Source organism: Drosophila grimshawi, unplaced genomic scaffold (genome assembly GCF_018153295.1).
Source record: "Drosophila grimshawi isolate 15287-2541.00 unplaced genomic scaffold, ASM1815329v1 contig_848, whole genome shotgun sequence".
NCBI lineage: Eukaryota > Metazoa > Arthropoda > Insecta > Diptera > Drosophilidae > Drosophila > Drosophila grimshawi.
This window is the reverse complement of record NW_025063692.1, coordinates 9474202-9492500: the sequence shown is the minus strand read 5'-3', so window position 1 is coordinate 9492500 and position 18299 is coordinate 9474202. Positions and strand designations below refer to the sequence as shown.

The 18299-nt window shown below is 36.2% G+C and overlaps 1 protein-coding gene across 4 annotated transcripts; it reads right to left on the bottom strand.

Moving 5' to 3' along the window:
* Positions 1 to 7048: 7048 nt before the first annotated feature.
* On the bottom strand, positions 7049 to 17599 carry LOC6565740 (dual specificity protein phosphatase 3). Of its 4 annotated transcripts, none has more exons than XM_032738751.2 (7): positions 17521 to 17599; positions 17014 to 17253; positions 10883 to 10942; positions 8820 to 8989; positions 8636 to 8764; positions 8117 to 8241; positions 7049 to 7427 (listed from the first exon to the last, which is right to left on the bottom strand). In XM_032738751.2, exons 2-7 carry the CDS (start codon positions 17029 to 17031, stop codon positions 7222 to 7224), a joined length of 708 nt encoding a protein of 235 aa, XP_032594642.1. In that variant the 5' UTR covers positions 17032 to 17253; positions 17521 to 17599; the 3' UTR covers positions 7049 to 7221. The 4 variants fall into 4 exon arrangements, with proteins under 4 accessions (XP_032594642.1, XP_032594643.1, XP_032594644.1 ...); XM_032738752.2 differs by having other exon boundaries at positions 8117 to 8214; positions 17521 to 17598; XM_032738753.2 differs by lacking the exon at positions 10883 to 10942.
* Between the last annotated feature and the right edge of the window lie 700 nt (positions 17600 to 18299).

Genomic DNA, 18299 nt, shown 5'->3' with positions numbered 1-18299 from the left:
CACACACACACACACACAGAGAGAACACCACACAACACAACTGTCCACCGCACTGCATCCACTCGGCTCATGCAATGTTCAGCTGATTGTTGGTTGTACTTCAAAAATTACATTTGATATTTGCACTAAAACAACCGACATGTGTAAATGTGTAAGCCGTCAAAAACTTGGTCAAATTACAAGCTCATAACGCATTACAGTTCGAAAGAGAGAGAGAGAGAGATACAGAGAGAGAGAGAGAGAGAGAGAGAGAGAGAGAGAGAGAGCAACAATAAATATGTAATTCAGCAACACTTTCCCCATTAAGTCCCACGGCGCTTACAAATTTGTGCAAAAATCGAAACATGATTTCCCTCAGAGCCCAGAGACCCAATATTATTTGTGAGAATAGCCCCAAAACTCTGTCCTTGTATTCCATGCGTCATGATATCATTTATCCATTATAATATTGTATTTGGCTTGATCGATCATATTTCAAATAACTGATAACTGATAACCTATAAAAGACTATATAGCAACACAACCTGCCGGACGATAATATAAAATTAACTTTCAAATTTTAAAATCTATTTCCATAATCATTTCGAGTAGAAGGCCTGGGTTAGTGCCTCTTACTAAGGCATTATGTTTAGAGCTTTTTCCTAAGATAGCATTACGTAAATAAATAAATAAATATTTTCAATTAGGTAAGCGCTTTTTTTTTATAATTACAGCAGTTGTCTATCTATATAGCCAGTGAAATGTGACAGACACAGTTAAGATAGGAAATAAATGTCTGTTTCCCACAGTTAAGATAGGAAATAAATATCTGTTTCCCTTATAAGTTGATAGATCATGCTAAATGGATACCCTAAAATGGAGAACTTTTCCTGGTCAGCGTAGAGTATGTAATGCTTCTTTAGCTATACATAATTTGTCTAATAATCTGTAATCAATGGCGTAAGCAAAAAAACTTAATCTGCACTTGAGTTTAGAGAATTCTTCGAGTACGGGAACAATAACATTATTTATTTCATACACACAAATAAACATTTTATAACTATCATAAATTGTGGCAAGATGTCATCTCAATTTGTTTATTGAAGAGTTTGGCCAATACGCACTCGAGGCAGCAGCCAATGAAATGATTATTTATGCATATATACATATCTATATATATATATATATATATATATTTATATTTATCTGGCTTCCATCAGCTGTCTGAGTCAGCAGTTACACAGTTGGATCAACTGTAAATGTATGATGAAAATATACTTAATGAAATATTTCACCAAATATGAAATCATTTTCTACATAAATCTTCAGGCATTAACACCACACTGACAGCTGTTGTCATCTCCAGTTATTTCTATTTTCTGAACGTACATTTTACACACTCTCACACTCACAACAACAACAACAAAAAAGCCTCATCAAATGCATAATCATATCTTGTATACCCTAAAAATGTCTAGAAAGGGTATCATGAGTTGTGTGAATGTTGAATGCATATAAGAAAGCATCTCCAACGTTGTCAAATGTATATCATAACTGATGATATATTATCTAATTGTATTTGTTTAGGCTTCTTTTATATCGACCACTATATCTATCTATATATTCTATCCCTTATCTTCATCGTCTTACTACTTGAAACATCATTAATTTGTGGGCAGTCGTGTCGTGGAAACCTGTGAATCCCTTAGAGCTGGCTGGAGTTACATTTAAAATTGTAGGCGATATTGAATATGAAATTCAATTTAAGGAACCAGACTTTGAATGTATATATAAAAATATCTGCTTTGTCACTTAAAAATATACAAATATAGTGCATAAATTCTTAGAAAAAAGATTACTGAATAAGCAACGTTTAATTATTAATTTGTTTGTTTGTCTTCCAATCAGTTGGTTCTTTTGAGATATAGCCTTGCCAATTATGTCCAACAGTCCTGTTTGGTTGGTAATTTGACAATTTTGCAATATATTTAATATATATTAGTTAATATCGCTGTCCAACCATAGCCATTACTGGAAAATTCTCGAGGTTTGTCGTAATTCCTTATTCAAATAATATAATAAGCGTGTTTTAAGGAGTTTGGTTTTTTTTTACAAGGGATTAACTAAATAATAATAAATAAGAAATATCTGACAGATCTGACCTATTCTATGACATTCAAGATTTCTATGCTTTATTACCATTTTAAACTCTACATGTAAGTTTAAAAATATAAACTTAATTTTATATTTCATTTTATATCTTTTTAAAAGCTGACAGCAGCGAGAAGAACAAGAAGAAAAAGAAGCACAACTATTTTATGCTACTACTACAATTTATGTGTGTATATTTATATTTGCGCTGTCATTAACCTATCCGGCAGGAGCAACCCCGGAGAGTTTTGATGAACACAGCTGGTCCCTTTAACTATTTGTTGAGCTTAAGGACAATTCGAATTGGGCGCCACCCACTCTAAAGGGGTAGTTGCTGTCCCACATGTCAGTCTATGTGCATGTGTGTGTGTGTGTGTGTACATGTGTGTGTGTGTACATGTGTGTGTGTGTGTATGTGTACTTAATATTTAACTCTTTTTTGCATGCGCTACGGTTCTGGTTCTGTTTCTGTATCTGGTTCTGGTACGTTTTTTTGGCTCTGTTCCTGCTCTGTGTCCGTCTGCCTGCCTTTCTCTCTCCCTCCCCCCCATCCATTTTGGCGTAGATGAAGATTAATTACAGGGAAATTCGTAACATTTTTCATGCTTAATCTTGGCGCTCATCAACGCACCCAAAACGCAACACCCCATCCCCACCGCAACTCCCTCTCGCTCTCCCTATCCCGGTCTCTCTCTCTCTCTGCCATCACTTATTTGCCTGCTACAAAAGCGGGTCTAAAGCACGTGGAGTAAAACTAACTTATTAATAATAATAATTGTTTCATGTGCGTTTTGCTGTCGTCCCATCCCATTCAACCCCCGCCTCTGCCCAGTTATGCCGGCACTATTTGCCAGCCGGAGCATGTGTCACAGTTGGGGGATCACTCCGAGACGACGGCGACCACTCGCAACGGGGCTCAAATGTGTGTATTTGAAAAATGATTCTTAGCCGCTTAGCCCAAGAGAAGTGCAATGCAGTTAGCAGTAAGCTGGAGCGTGGACTGAAACTGGAACTGAAACTGGAACTGAAACTGGAACTGAAACTGAAACTGGGACTGAAACTGGGACTGAGGCTTGGTCTGTGACTCGGTCTGCGACTCGGACTGGGACTGGGACTCGGACTGAGACTGGGACAAATCGACACTGGCACCGACATGGAAATTCCAACCCCAAAACCAAAAAAAAAAAGTAGAAAACCGAAAAACTAGTGTACGCTGCTGGACGCCTTTGCCTTATGACAAGGTCCAATAAAAACTAAGTACAAATAATTACTCTATATATTGTATGGAGTCGATTAGCTGCATCCAACAGAGAAAATCCTCAAATACAAAAATCTGATTAAGATTTTTCTGGTATTGCCCAATCCTTGCTATGTTTACTAATCATATTTTATTTATTTTTTCTTTACATAATTATATAAAATATATTTGCCAATATCAAGTGGCATTCAAATTGTAAAAATGTCCAAGATTTGTGGCAATGGATTGGCCAAGAAAAACAGAAAATATCATATCAAGCAGGAGTCAGTTTAAAGGATAGGCAATTTGGTTAGAAAAATACTTATGACTATCGCATCTAAAATAATAATTAATAACTTCATTGTTGCATTCATTTTTTTAATTTAAATTTATTAAGTCGGGTTTTTTTTGCAGAGGCTGGGAAAAATAAATACGTATATTGATTCAAGATTTTTGTAATGAAAAATCTTAACTTCAGTTCTACAATATGGTACTGAACTAGTATGAAAATGCAGACGAATCTCGACGGGATTCGAAATATATTAAATATATATATATATATATATATTGGTTTATGGTTTGTTCTTTTCTACAGATAGAATTCCTAAACAGTGTCTGCTGGAAATTTTCAGCTGCAAACGTTAAACCAAATTTCTAAACACAAAATATAAATATTGTTCTTCATCTCTTTTGCCACATACAACATACAACAAATATATTAATACTCAAATAGGGTATACCAAGGGCAGCAACTGAGCGACTGACTAACTGACTAACTGACTGACTGACTGACTGACTTACTGTCTGTCTGTCCGCCTGACTGTTTGTTGTTGCTTAACGACTTTTACGACTGCTACCTGTTCGGACGGTGTTTGCTGGTTGCTCTTAAGTGGCCTGCTGGTCAACTAAAGCCGCCAGAGACATTAATTTTACTGTTTGGACTGCGTGCGCGAGATGGAAATCTTTAATCTTGAGTGTTCTTGTGGCGCAGTTATTGATAGTTTTAAATTAGGGTCAACTATGGCGGTGTCCAGCAGTTCAGTTTGCCCAGTTGCCCGGTTGCCCAGTTGCCCAGTTGCCCAGTTGCCCACCAGCACTCGCCATGCTCCAGGTAGCAATTTCTTTTAATTACAAGCTCGGCTTTTAGCCAAAACACTCGCCCCGATAAAACAGTCGACGCCGCTGCAGGTGTTGCCAGCCAGTTAGCAGGCGCAACTAATGTCTAGATAATGGTCCCACTGGCTCTACTCCTCCCCCCTCCCATCGCCCTTAGCCCTTCTAGAACCCGAGGCCCGCTGACACTCTGACACAACGATGAGAGTCTCAGAACATACATATGTTAACCTCATCCAGAAGCAATTGGATTTACAGTGGCTACTTCTAAGTATGAGCCACAAAATTAAATTTTAAACGTTTTCTCAGCTGGTGGCGGAAATACACTTATTTATGGTATTATATAAGCAAACACATACTTACACATAGCAAAAGAGCCCGACTCTGAGATATCCTCTATAAAAATGTAACTGTTGGTTAATATAAATATACGATTCACTCACTGCCCAACTATAGGGCTATATCCTAAAATCGGTCATCGATTCAATTCGATTTTATCAACTTGAACTTATATTATAAACTTCCTCGAATAGTCTTGAGCTCAATGGAATCAATGATTGATATGATGACGAAAACCAACATTATCTCAAAAAAAGAACAACAATCTTAGACATGAAGTTGGTAATCCCTTACAGTCTACCTGCTTACATCCAAATTTCATCATTAATTTTAAGAATCAACCTTTTCTTGGGAAGCTACATATGTTAATGATATTAATGGTCCAAGGCTGAAACGTTATAACACATTTTTACCAAATAAAACCAAATTTGACGCAATCACCAACTTAATATCGAAATCTTTGGGAAGCTGAGTGTAAAAGTATTGATTTTTCAAGAAATAAAATAATATCATAAGAAAGGACAATCTACAAGTAAGCTTAACACAGAACAACTAAGGGAAATGAAATCTATTTGATATGCTTAAAACATTTTGCTCATTTCGAAGCTGTCTTAATTCTAAGTAAACTAAATTTAATGTTTTTGGATTCAATTCTAATTGAAACATTTCCAAAAAAAGTTGTTTCTCCCTCAAAGAACTGTAAGCAGTACTATATGAATTCTGAATAATTCACAAATGCATTTGGATATTGTAAAACAAATACTTTTTTTAATCAATTATAGTTTTTTTTTTTGCTTGTTTGTTTTTTGTTTGTTTTATTAATCACTTCTTAAGGACTAGTTTAGTTTTTAGTTGTTTTTTTTTTTGTTTTGTTTCATTCCTTGGATTTTCGCTCATACATGTTCTAGAAAATATGACTTTGGAAGTTTTTTATTTAAGTTTTTTTTTTTTGCTCGGCTTTTACCCGATTTTTTTGTTGATTTTTTTTTGCATATAATCTCATGGTATTATGTTGTTGTCGTTTTTCGTTAGCTTTGCTATTTCATTGTACAATAGTTGAATATACGCATACATATATGTACAAACATCCATACATATACATATGTTTGCTTGTATATAGAAGTATAATATATATATATATATATAGATATATATATATAGGGTGTATATAACGCATCTTATTATACAATACACAGTTGTTTATATCAGTTTTTTTTTCTTCTTTTATATGCATCTTGTGTTCTATACATTGTTTCATTGTGTTGTTTTCTTTTTGTTTTTGTTTTTATTCTCCAGCTCTCCTTATATGCCTAAGTGCATATATGCTTAAGTATATATATGCATATATATATATATGCATATATATGCCTGTATGTGGGCTATATATGCAGGTAGGAGGACATGAACCGTAAATCAAGTTTTGGATAACAAAGAGTTGCATACAAAAAATATTATAGGAATACATGTATATAAATGTGTATGTGTATGTAAGGTATATCTGTATATATATATATATATATGTGTATATATATTTAGTTTTGTTTTCAACATAGATATATATATATATATATACATATACACATATATATGTATATATCAATATAGAAGTACACAGATCATGGTATTCAAATGTTAGCTCGATTCTTGAATTTTTATTGTTTCAGAGTTGTGTTGAAGATCGTGGATCTCGTATAGCACTTGTCTACTGTACAAGTAGGTCTCTATGTGTCTGTGTGTGTGTGTGTGTGTGTGTGTGTGTGGGAGGTGAAGGCGGGGCATTTTGTTTACATATGTTGCAAGTAACTTGATACCCACTAAATGGAAGTATGGCCGATTATAAACCTACATGCCACGATTATACAATTGATTTGAACAGTTTTGTTTTTGATATCAGAAGACCAAGTTACCATTAAGTCGTTAGCTTTTATCTTTAGAAATAGTTTAGAACAACGCTTCGTATGTGTGTGTGTGTGTGTGTGTGTGTGTGTGTGTTGGGTATATAACTGTTAAGCGTTCACGTTCAACCGATTCAACCAATATCGTGATATTATAAATATAATCTCAAATATATAATATATATGAAAAAGCAACGTAGTTTTATTTTTTATCACGATTGCCACATATCATGAATTGGCTTTCTCGTATAAACGTAGAACACTTGTGTATGTATGTATATATATATATATATATATATATATATATATATACATATGTGTGTGTGTGTGTGTTTGTGTTTATAAATCTCTTAGCAATACAACAATTGGTTTTTTTTTTTATTCAGCCAATAATCAACATCCTTAAATTTTTGCCTTAACTAAGATAATATATGTGAGTGTGTGTGTGTATATATATATATATATATATATATATATCTTTGGTTGTGTCGGGATTTTGGTATTGCCTTAGTAGGGATAAAGGTTCTTGCGTTTCAGCTCCATATCGAGATCGGCAAGCTGCTGCAGGAAGCCATCATTTGGTCGAATTTCACGTCGCATGCGCACTGTGCGTATCGAGTCTACGGCGGACATTTTACGGCAGATCATCAGATATGCCAGGACGCAGGTCGCCGAGCGCGACATGCCCACCAAGCAGTGCACCAGAATCTTGCCTACAACATAGATACAGACAGAGAGTAAGTATGTTATATAATTTACGATATCGGTAAAGCTTATGCCCAAAAATGTATAAAAAACTAATCAGATTTTTTAAGAACAGAATATTCAAAATATAAATTGCGTAAAGGAAATATCATTTTCTGCATAAATGTAGAAAAGAATTTTTATATAAGGAAAGTTTATATTGTTGTCAGTTTAAGAGTCAAAATTACTTTATTTAAATTGCAAGTACTTTAAATATATTTCTTGCTAGCTCTATATGAATTGTGTTTTATATATATACTTCTTAAGTATATATTAGAATGTATTCAAGTTATAAAAATATATATAAATTAAGATCTCCATCTCCATCATATACTTAAGAAGTATATATTAGAATGTATTCAAATTATAAAAAGATATATATAAATTAAGATCTCCATCAGGTGGAGATTGTGTACATATTTTGAAACGTTCATTTTCCAATTATAATAAAATAATCAATATTTTCTTTTTCCATAATTAAATAAATGGATATTTTTAAAGTTATTGAATAAATTTTTTGATTGGAATAACAGCAGAAACTTTAATTTAATTAGAATAAATATAAAATTAAATTTCACCAATACTGTATTTAAAATTAAACTAGGGCATATTATGTTCTGAGTGTAGTTTTTGAATATTTCTTTTTTTTTTTACTTACCGCCGCTGCTAATGGCGCTGTCAATGAATTTGGATGCCACATAGAAGTAACGGGATATATCTGTTGTTGGCGCATCGATCATGGGGAAGCCCATATATCTAAAAAAGCAATCCTTATGTTGGCGTCTAAACAAACACACACACAGACAGACACACACACACACACACAACAAAACAAAACCAAACCAAGCACAACAAAAATGGCCCACAGTGAAATGTGAGTGAGATGTGAGATATGTATTTATGTATGTATGTATGTATGTATGTATGTATGTATTTATGTGCGTGTGAGATAGTGTGTATGAACATATATACAGAGAGCGAGAGAGAGAGAGAGAGAGTGCGGTGGAGTAAATAAAAAGAAACAGAAATTTTGTTGTTCATCAAAGTTTTTGAAGTGCGATTTTTGCGTTAAAACCAAATTGTTCGAAATATGTAAATCGATAAATCAATAAAATGTGTGTGCGCTTCATGAGTGAGGTTGCGCCTCCCCCTGTGGCATGATCATTGCATTGCTCACCTAACACTGGGCATATCCCGATAATAGCTGTGTCCAGTGTCCACCTGGCCATAGCGACAGCCCTCCGCTGCATTCAACACGTGTGTGATGCCCATCAATCTCAAATACGTTTTGTTCTTAGCCGCCGCACTGAGAGAGAAACGCGTTAATAGATAGAGCAAAGAGAGCAAAGATCTCCACTTACGCATCGCCAATATAAATGCCCGGATAGACCTCATCACAGTCGACGTCGTGGATGGCACACTCAGCACGTCTCAGGCCCGGCAGATTTCGGGATGGAGCCATCGAATAATGCAGGACACGTTGCAGCTGGCGTCCTGTGGTCTGTTCGGAGGTTTCCAGCCGGCTGGGCGACTGCAAGCAAACAGTTCAACATATTATATACATATACATATATATATATTTTATTATTATTTATCACAATCAAATCAAAATTTGAAAATCAGTTACAAAACTGCCATGCCTTGGTTAATAATTTTACCATTTATTTGTTTACCAAAATAAAGCCATAAAAAGTTGTTGTTGCTTATCATATTATTAAACATTTAAAAGCGCCTTTTACCGATGATTTAAAGCTGGCAATTTATATATATTTTATAAATGTAATAAAAAAAAAAGCATTTAAAACAGCTTCGCAACTAATTTTGGGCAATCGATTGAGCTTAAATAAAAATATTGAGAAAAAAGAGAAGTTCATGCAAATATTTTGGAAAATCTATAAAACAAAATCACAGATACAATTTATATCGCACTTCAATAACTGTGTAAGATTATGAAAAATCCAAGTTAAGGAAAGCAAATCATTCGGCTCTTTAAGATAAGATCATGCATATTCCTGAATCAAATATGACAATGGAAACAATAAAACTATCTTAAATGAGATAAATGTGAAAGGATGTTGTCATTTTTTTCTTTTTTCTTTTTTTGGCATAATTTGGCTCATAGAGAAATCCGGAAATTGGCACTGTGTGAGGAATTATAAAAATCGCGTTGCGAGAATGTAAATTTTGTTCTTGATTTTGATAGCTGAAAATATTTATGGGCATCCAGTTTCAGTTTCAGACCAGGCGACAATTGCGCTTGGGCCTTTTGTTGGCTTGTTGGGTTGTTGGCTTGCTGGCAAAAGCTTGGCCAGCGAAATTGATGGCAAAGGCGAAGGTCGAGCCTCCTAGCCTCGGAGCTGCCGCGAGAGGCCCCTTAGAGCCACGTCCTTGTTGTCTCTCTGTTTGTGTGTCAAATTCAAGGACAGCCGCCAAAGTCAATGGGAAAGTGAAACTTTCTCTGCTTAGCTTTTCCTATTTTCCTATTTTTCTCTTTTTTTTTGCTGTATTTTTTATTTTAGTTTTCGTTTTAGTTTTGCTTATCGGCTGTCTGCTTTTGTCATAACATATTCAAATAAAATTGGCGACAGCAAGGCGCCGAGGAGAACTGCGGAAAAACGGTGGAGGTAGACCGGCAGGAGCAGTGACAAAGAGACAGAGAGAGACAGAGAGAGAGACAGAGAGAGAGAGAGGAAGAGAGAGAGAAAGAGAGAGAGAATGGGGGCGCGTTTGCTTTCGATTTTGTTGTTTGTAGTTTGTTTGTCAAAAACTTTTGCTTTTTGTCGCGGCATTCGACCCTGAGCGGAACAGAAGCCAAATGCCAAAAACAAAAGCCAAATCATCTTTCACTTTTCTGTCGGATTTTGATCAATTGTGACTGATCTTTGGCATATTCACAGACAAACAAACATCTATACACACGACTAGATACGACACGACACGACACGATTATATGTATATATCTGTAGCCGTCTATTTGCATATGTCTAAAGCTTTATCTATACAAACATAATATTTTACTTTATCCATTCAGCCACAAGATTTATGGGCAACGTGCAGAAAACGTTGAGTCTGTGGAAAAACCATTAGCATTTATATTAAGTCAGATGCTTATTGGCCAAGGCCTATGCGAACTGTTTCTGCTTCTAAAAACAATTATTACTTATTTTTTTTTATTTTTGGATTGGCCAGATTTAGTTTCAAATAGCGATTATTATTAGTAAGCGACGAATCCCGAGGGGAGTTCCAAATTTAGTGGGCCAAAGCAAAGCTCGCTGCAACATTATGTTACACACACACTCACACACACACACACACTCACACACACACACACACTCACACATAGAGAACGAACAACATTACACAACACTGGACGCATGCCATGCGCAGAGCTCGTCGGATGAGCTTAAGTTGATCTGAGACAAACCTGATAATAGTGCAGACTATATCTATCGCCAATGCTGCTGCTGTATCTGTCGTTGGGTAGCTGCAAAAAGTGATGAATATTATGAATAAACCAATAATCAAGTTTATAGTTGCAAATAAACAATAATTACAAAGTATATTTGATGGTACAAAAAGCAAGCATTTGTGTGGAGCAAAGCAATTCTCAGATAATATTACTAAATCTTCTATTGAATATATCATTGTAATTTCGGAGTATTTATAAGTGATATGCAGCTAGAATTATTTAGAAATTAAATTACAAATATGTTTACATATTCTAAATGATATAGTTAGATTTTCAAAGCATTTTTTCTCAATATTAATTGAGCAAAGCGGATTCGATTTGTCAAATCCATCAACATTAACACATTAGTCAGTTGATAATATTATCTTGTATCTTAGCTAACAAATAACAATTTGAAATCAACAACATTTTTTCAGGTTGACCCAAGTTTTTAGCTGTCTCTGATTTCGAAAAGTCTAACACAACTCTTAAAATGATCTTATTACAATTTATATAGATAGATATTATACCTAAATATATTTGTGTATTTTATTGCTAAAGGTAAACGATTCCTAAGGTAAATGGCAATGGAAAGAGCAAAGTCTGATCAGAAAAGCTGCTTACGTAGTAATCGAGTAATCGTCAGCTATATTTAGATAATTTCAGTAAATATCTTATATAATATATGTGGCGGCTGGCAGCTAAAAGAGAAGGGGCACGTTCGGTGCAAATGAGGAAGATGAGACAAAACTGAAGCATTCGCGTTCAGGTGCACAAAAAGGCGTTGGCGTTGATGTTGTTGACGTTTGTTGGTTCTTTCTTTTTTTCTCTTTTTTTTCTTTTTTTTCTTTTTTTTCTTTTTTTTTCTTTTTTTTTTTTGGCCACTTTCGACGCCTTGACCTTGTTCCGCTAAACACGAACAACCAAACGTTGGTTCTAACTACACATATAACAAGTACATGTGTGTGGGTGTGGTGTGTGTGTGTGTGTGTGTGGTGTGTGTGTGTGTGTGTGTGTGTGTGTGTGTGTGTGTGGTGTATGTGGTGTGTGTGTGTGTGTGGTGTCTGTCTATAAATACACTGAACATGCAGAAAATACTGTGAAAAGCGCTGCAAATTGGATATCGCTCAGCAGGCAACGGTTTCGACACATTCCTCGAGACCGTTGGAAATATTTTCGAAAATGCCATAAATGAGCTTTGATGCTACTCATGAGTGGCGTTCGTGAGTGATAATGACTCACATCGAATGAGTCAGTAGCCCGCATTCGAAGGCTATTTTAACTGGATAATAACAATCACTTGTCTTAATTGCTGTTGCTGTCGCTGTTGCTGTAGTCTTTGACTAAAAATATTAATCAGTGACGAGCTCAATCATTAGCTTTCAGCTTGATCGAGTCACATATATATTTAGAATTCATTGTGAGCATTGTATGTATGTGTGTGTGTATGCATTTTATTTATTGGCACTTCGCCCCGGGCCAGTGTCTATGTCTATCGCAAGGTGTTGTCTCTCGCTTTTGACGGCTTTTAATAGACCACAGTGCTAGGCAGCATACGTATAGCAACAGTTTCCCACACACACACACACACACACACACACACACGCACACAAGCACGCTCACCTGCATGGTCAGATTGTTTCATGTATTAGTCAGTTGATTGCATGTTCGTCTCCATTTCGATGTGGGTCAGAGAGAGAGAGAGAGAGAAAGAGTGAGAGAGAGAGTGGGAGACTGCCACCATTTAACACTCAGGCACTTCCTGCACGAGACAGTTGCCCAACAGAAACTGTGTCAGTTCAGCTCGACTGAAGCTCAGGTCAGGTCAAGCGGTTGACCAATTGGCCAACACTGCAGTCGCAAACTGTTGCAGCCCACACGTGTTTGCACCCTGTTTGCCCACCCACTTGCCACATTTGCCACATTCGCCCCACTCGACATCAATTGGGGTGTTTGGCAATCCAGGTGCTCAGCCAGCGACTTCGCTGAGATCATCAACCCTTATGCAGCTCAATATTGTTATATATATATTGGCTTGGCTCAGTGCAGGCGCTGTTCTTAAATCTGGTTTTCCAACAAGGCTATTTCTTTTTAATTAATTCATTTTAATTGAACAAATATTGACATTTCCCATTTCATTTTTGAAATTGCTACCAGAAAATTTGAAGTCAATAAATTCAGGTCTCTATTAAAGTGTATTTGTCCTCAGAGAAAGAGCTTCTCGAAATTTGCCACACATTTATTTTCAGTCAAAATATATTAAAGACATTTATTTTGCGGTTGCATCGCGAATATTTTCTTGATTTTGGATTATATTTTCATTTTTCTCTGCCCATGTTTATTGCATTGGTTCGTATTATTTGCTGGCGACCTTGTTTTCAAATATGTATTTGTAAATGCTAATGGAAAATGGAAAACAAGTGTGAAAAATCGCGAGGCAAGCTACAAATTCTAGACACAACATGAGCAATATACCACATACATTCTCACATTCTCAATTAGATTGCCGATTTACATTGACCAAATAATTCACAAATAGGCCACAAATTGGGTCAATAACTTAAGTTGGAAATTTGGAAAAATGCGTGTTGGCAAATTTACTTTGACAACAGAAAGATTTCCAGCATTTGCCATGAGAATATTTTTCATCAGTCAGTTGGACTCACATTCGTTAAACTAGATAAATATAAGAATTCTTGTTTGTTTAAATATTCATTGCAGTCCGTACATTAAAAATAGGAATTACTAGTAATAAAGCAAAAGTTATGCTTAATGGATTTATTTTTTCTATATAATTATCATAATTTAGGCAAAGAAAACACTATGGGCCAAATTCAACATTTATGTTACCAAAAATTGTGTAGCAGTTTTTGGATATTTTTTTACTCCCAAATAAACCAATTTGTGGCAATGGTGCAGCGTCATAAAAAGGACAATCAAAGCGAATGCATTGACATGCAATGCTGCCAGACAAACTTATTGATTAAACAGTCTACCAAAATAAAAAAAATAAAATAAAATAATAAATAAAAACAGCAAATAAATAAATATAAAACAAGAATTGTTAAACAGTGGCGGAGATTGTTAATGCGCCTCACAGTCGTCATCACGTGCCAAGGGAACCACAAAAAGTTGGCAGCTCAACATACTTGTCGCATTTACTCAATGACTCAAAAGAAAACAGCAACAAAATGGGGGAAAAAAAAGCTAGATAAGCGGAAAAACTGCTAAGCGAAAATTGCGCAAATTAAATGCGCAGCAGATTTTAATTTGCCATTTAAGGTGTGCACATGCCTCGGGTGGAGGGGAGCAGGCTCCTCAAATTGTCTATTTATTTATTGTTCAACAAGTTTTTGTTACTTGTTGTTGTTGTTGTTGTTACTTGTTATGGCTGTATTTGTATACAATTTATGCATTAAATGCAGTGTTCAAGGCTGATAGGGCGCCCAAAATGGGGAGCGTTTGAAATGCGACTGGCAACGTATTTGAAAAGCTTGTTAAATATTCAAAATATTGAATGGCAGAGCTAGCGATGAGCACGTGATACGATCACAAATCGACACCAGACATAACAGTCGTGACTAGCTAAATAGCAAAAAACAACAAAAAAAAAAACAATATTCAATGATGTACCTGACTGTCTGATACCCTGTACAGCTGATTTCCTGATTTTGAATATATTTTTCCAACTACACTTTTCAGCTAAAAGTTTTCGTAGACTGATTGGTCAACTCATCCCAAGTTGACTCTTCTGGTAACAACGTGATTTTTATGTTAGTAGCTAAACTTCAAACTCATTACAATTTTGGTGATAATTGTTTTTCGTAATTTTCTTCTTTTTTTTTTGTTTATTATTTTTCAGACAATGGAACTGGCAAACAACAACAGCAGCAACAACAATAGCGACAACAATTCGCTTTCAAGTGGCCGCTGAGCATTTGTTTTGTTTTTTTTTTTATATTTTGTTGCCTTTCGCTTTTGCTCAATGGGGCGCAACAGCTGCCACACACGCCCACAATGCGCCCACATAATGGTTAAGTGTGTCCAAGTCTATATATAGGCCATATATGTGTACAAACACATATGTGTATATAGAACATGGCTAAACCGGAGATGTACAAACGCTCTATCGATCGTTTCGTTCAATTAGCGCGCTCAGCGCTTGACACTGAGCGACAACAACCACAACAACAGCAGCAGCAACAACAACAGCAAGAACAGCAATGGGCAACAAGAAGCACAGCAACAACAGCTACAACAGCAGCAGCAGCAACAACAACGACAACATTTACAGCCAGCAATGACATTGACATTTCAGCTTAGCTATTGGGCTTTGTATTTGTTTTTTATTTTTATTTTTATATATATACATTTTTTTTCGAATTTTTTAATGCACATTACACGGAAGCAGCTCGAAACGGCTGGCCAATTAAATGCACGCCCCTGGGGCGCCTCATTCGCTTCAGTGGCTCCAGCCAAAGAGCCGAAACGCAAATTCTTTACGAGAGTCTCCCCCCCCCCCCTCCCCCATCCACAAAACCTCTTCCACACCTCCTTACCCCCGTCAGCAATTTAATTAATTTTGCATTCAGCTGCTATTTGGGCTTCTACTTAGATATTTGTTCTCTCAAGTTCAATAGATGTGACTTCCAAGTCGACGCCTAAAATGTTTGTATGTCTTTGTGTGTGTGTGTGTGTGTGTTTAGCCCTGAAGGCTATAATCTGGCCCTGGTCATAGCAGCGGGTATTACAGCTCTTAGGCCGTTATACGAAAATATCGTTTATAATTAAGTTAATTGGCCCACGCGACGTATGAGTAATCTGCTTAAGCTTAGCCCCTAAAACGCCTATTTCACATGTATATGTATATATATAAATATATATATATATATGTATATAAATATACACACACACACATATACGTACATAGCTTCATCCGTTTTAGGGCCAACAGCAGCCAAATGCAGCCAATGCCTGCCTAATGCAAGCAAGTATTGCTTATGTGACGTCACAAGGGTGGGCAGCCGTAACTGCTGTAACCCACATTGGGCGCCAAAAATGCTTGCAATGTGTGTGCCGCATAGCTGTTTAAGGAAACACACACACACACGCACTCAGACATACACAACAATAGTTGCAAGTCTTGCAACTTACAATCAATTAGATCAAGCTATAATTAGAATACTGAGTATAAATATTCAGGATTTGTGGTTCGCACACCTTGGGCGCCATTTTTTTGTTTTTCTTAATTTGTCTAAAATTGAGGAAGTGGCTTATAAATAAATGAGCTCCAGTCTATATGTTTCGCAATTATACAATTTAAACAAATTAAGTTTGGATAAAATTTAGAGCTTTTGTTAACTTTAAATTGAATGCAAATGCAACGGAAATGTTTGATAATATCAGGAAACTTTCCTCACTCTGTGTGTGTGTGTGTGTGTGTATGTGCCTGACTGGTGTGCCAAGTATTATACAAAAGGCACTTGAACTTTGCTTTGGCCGTAGAGCATTTGCATTTAGGAGGCCTTGTGTGCATGGATGGATGGATGGATGAATGGATGGGTTAAGGGTTGTGCAGGATGTTGTATTGCTTGGGTGTGTGCCAAGGCTCTTGCCGTGCAAGGTGGCTGCTGTTGGCAGCTGGAAAATAGCACACACACCCACACACACACACACACACACACAAAGAGAGAAAGAGAGAGGGAGAGAGATAGAGATAGAGAGTGACAGTACAAAACAAGAACACAGAGACACGTGCAGCGACATTTTATTGTTTATACATGACGCGCAGGTGAAGTGGAAATGCAAGTGCAAAATTGTGTATGAGAAAATGGGTCACCCAGCTCAGCATATATTATATATACATATATATATATATATATATATATCTACACATATATATAGATATATGGGCTCAAGGTCATACCCGTTATCATCATCAACAGCATTAGCTGCTGATTTTGACAGTTGCGTGAAAAGTGTGCCCAGAGCACTGAACTGAATGCACACTTGACTGTTTCTTAATGTGCTTGGCTTGTTTTTTTTTTGTTTTTTTTTGGATTTATTTATTTATTTTATCATTTTTTTTTTTTTTTTGGCCCACTTACCGCATATCTCCATGACATCTTAATAAATTTGTGTGTGGCTGTGTGTGTGAGTGTGTTTGTGTGTTGATTGTTTGCTCTTCGCTTCTGTTTGCAACACGCTTCGCTTCCTATTTGTGGGCTCTGTCAGATCCGGGTCCTGCTGCTACTGCTCCTGCTCTTGCTCCTGCTCCTGCTCCTGCTGCCACTTCTGCACCTTGTTTCGAACGGTTCGTTCGTTGCTCCCGCTATGCGTTGCTTTGGCTACAAGCGTGTTTGTTTGTGTTGAAATTGGAATATAAATAATAGTACATGATAATTGATAACAACCATAGCAAACAAACAAACAAACAAACAACCAAAAAAAAAAAAAATACAAGGAAGACGTCGCCAAAAAGCGTTGCACTTGTTTTGAATGACCACCAAAAAAAATCTATTCAAAACTTTTTGCACACACTCGAACCAAAACAAAAAAAAAATGATTCTCAGGTGGCCATTTGAAAAGGACGCCAAAAGACGCTAAAGACGCACCTTAAAAACAAACGCGTCTAGAATCTGATATATGTCCTATGTACACACATATATAGATAGATATATATATATATATTTATATATATATTTAGACGTCAGTTGGATTCCAACGAATTCTGTTTAATGTTTATTATTTATCAACTGTTCCCTATTTATTTATTTATTTTTATATTATTTATATATTTTTTGTGTTGCTTGAAATTTTTCTATAGTTTGCAGCGCCTATTTCTCGATAGATAATATTCTTTTTTGCGTTCTGGCGACGTTCTTTTTGCGACTGATTTTGCAAAGCGGCTTTCGCTTTGGGGTTGGTTTTTGTAGGCGGGCGAAAGCTTTGTTCGGTCCGCGCGCTCTAGTCGGTGACGTAGTCGGAAAGCTTTTGCCGCTCAGCTTTGATTTTGGTCTGCCGCTACACGTGGGAGCCCCTAGTCAAACAGATGCGCACACACACGCACACACACACACACGCACACACACGCACACATCTGTGTGTATTTACACCCACACACACTAACGCAAATGTAAATATTTTTGTGCGAGTTTTATGTTTGCGCTCAGCTGCTACCGAAAAAAAAAGTGAGAGAGCGAGAGAGAGCAAGTGAAAGAGAGCGAGAGAGTGAATGGAAAAAGCTTTTGGCAAGCACTGCTAGCTAAAAAAGTTGGTCAACTGTAACGTAAAAGTTCCGCAACGGAAATTCAAGATCAACCAATAATATGATTCATACAACCGACTGTAGAACATTCCTAAATGTATTCACATATATTCATATATATATATA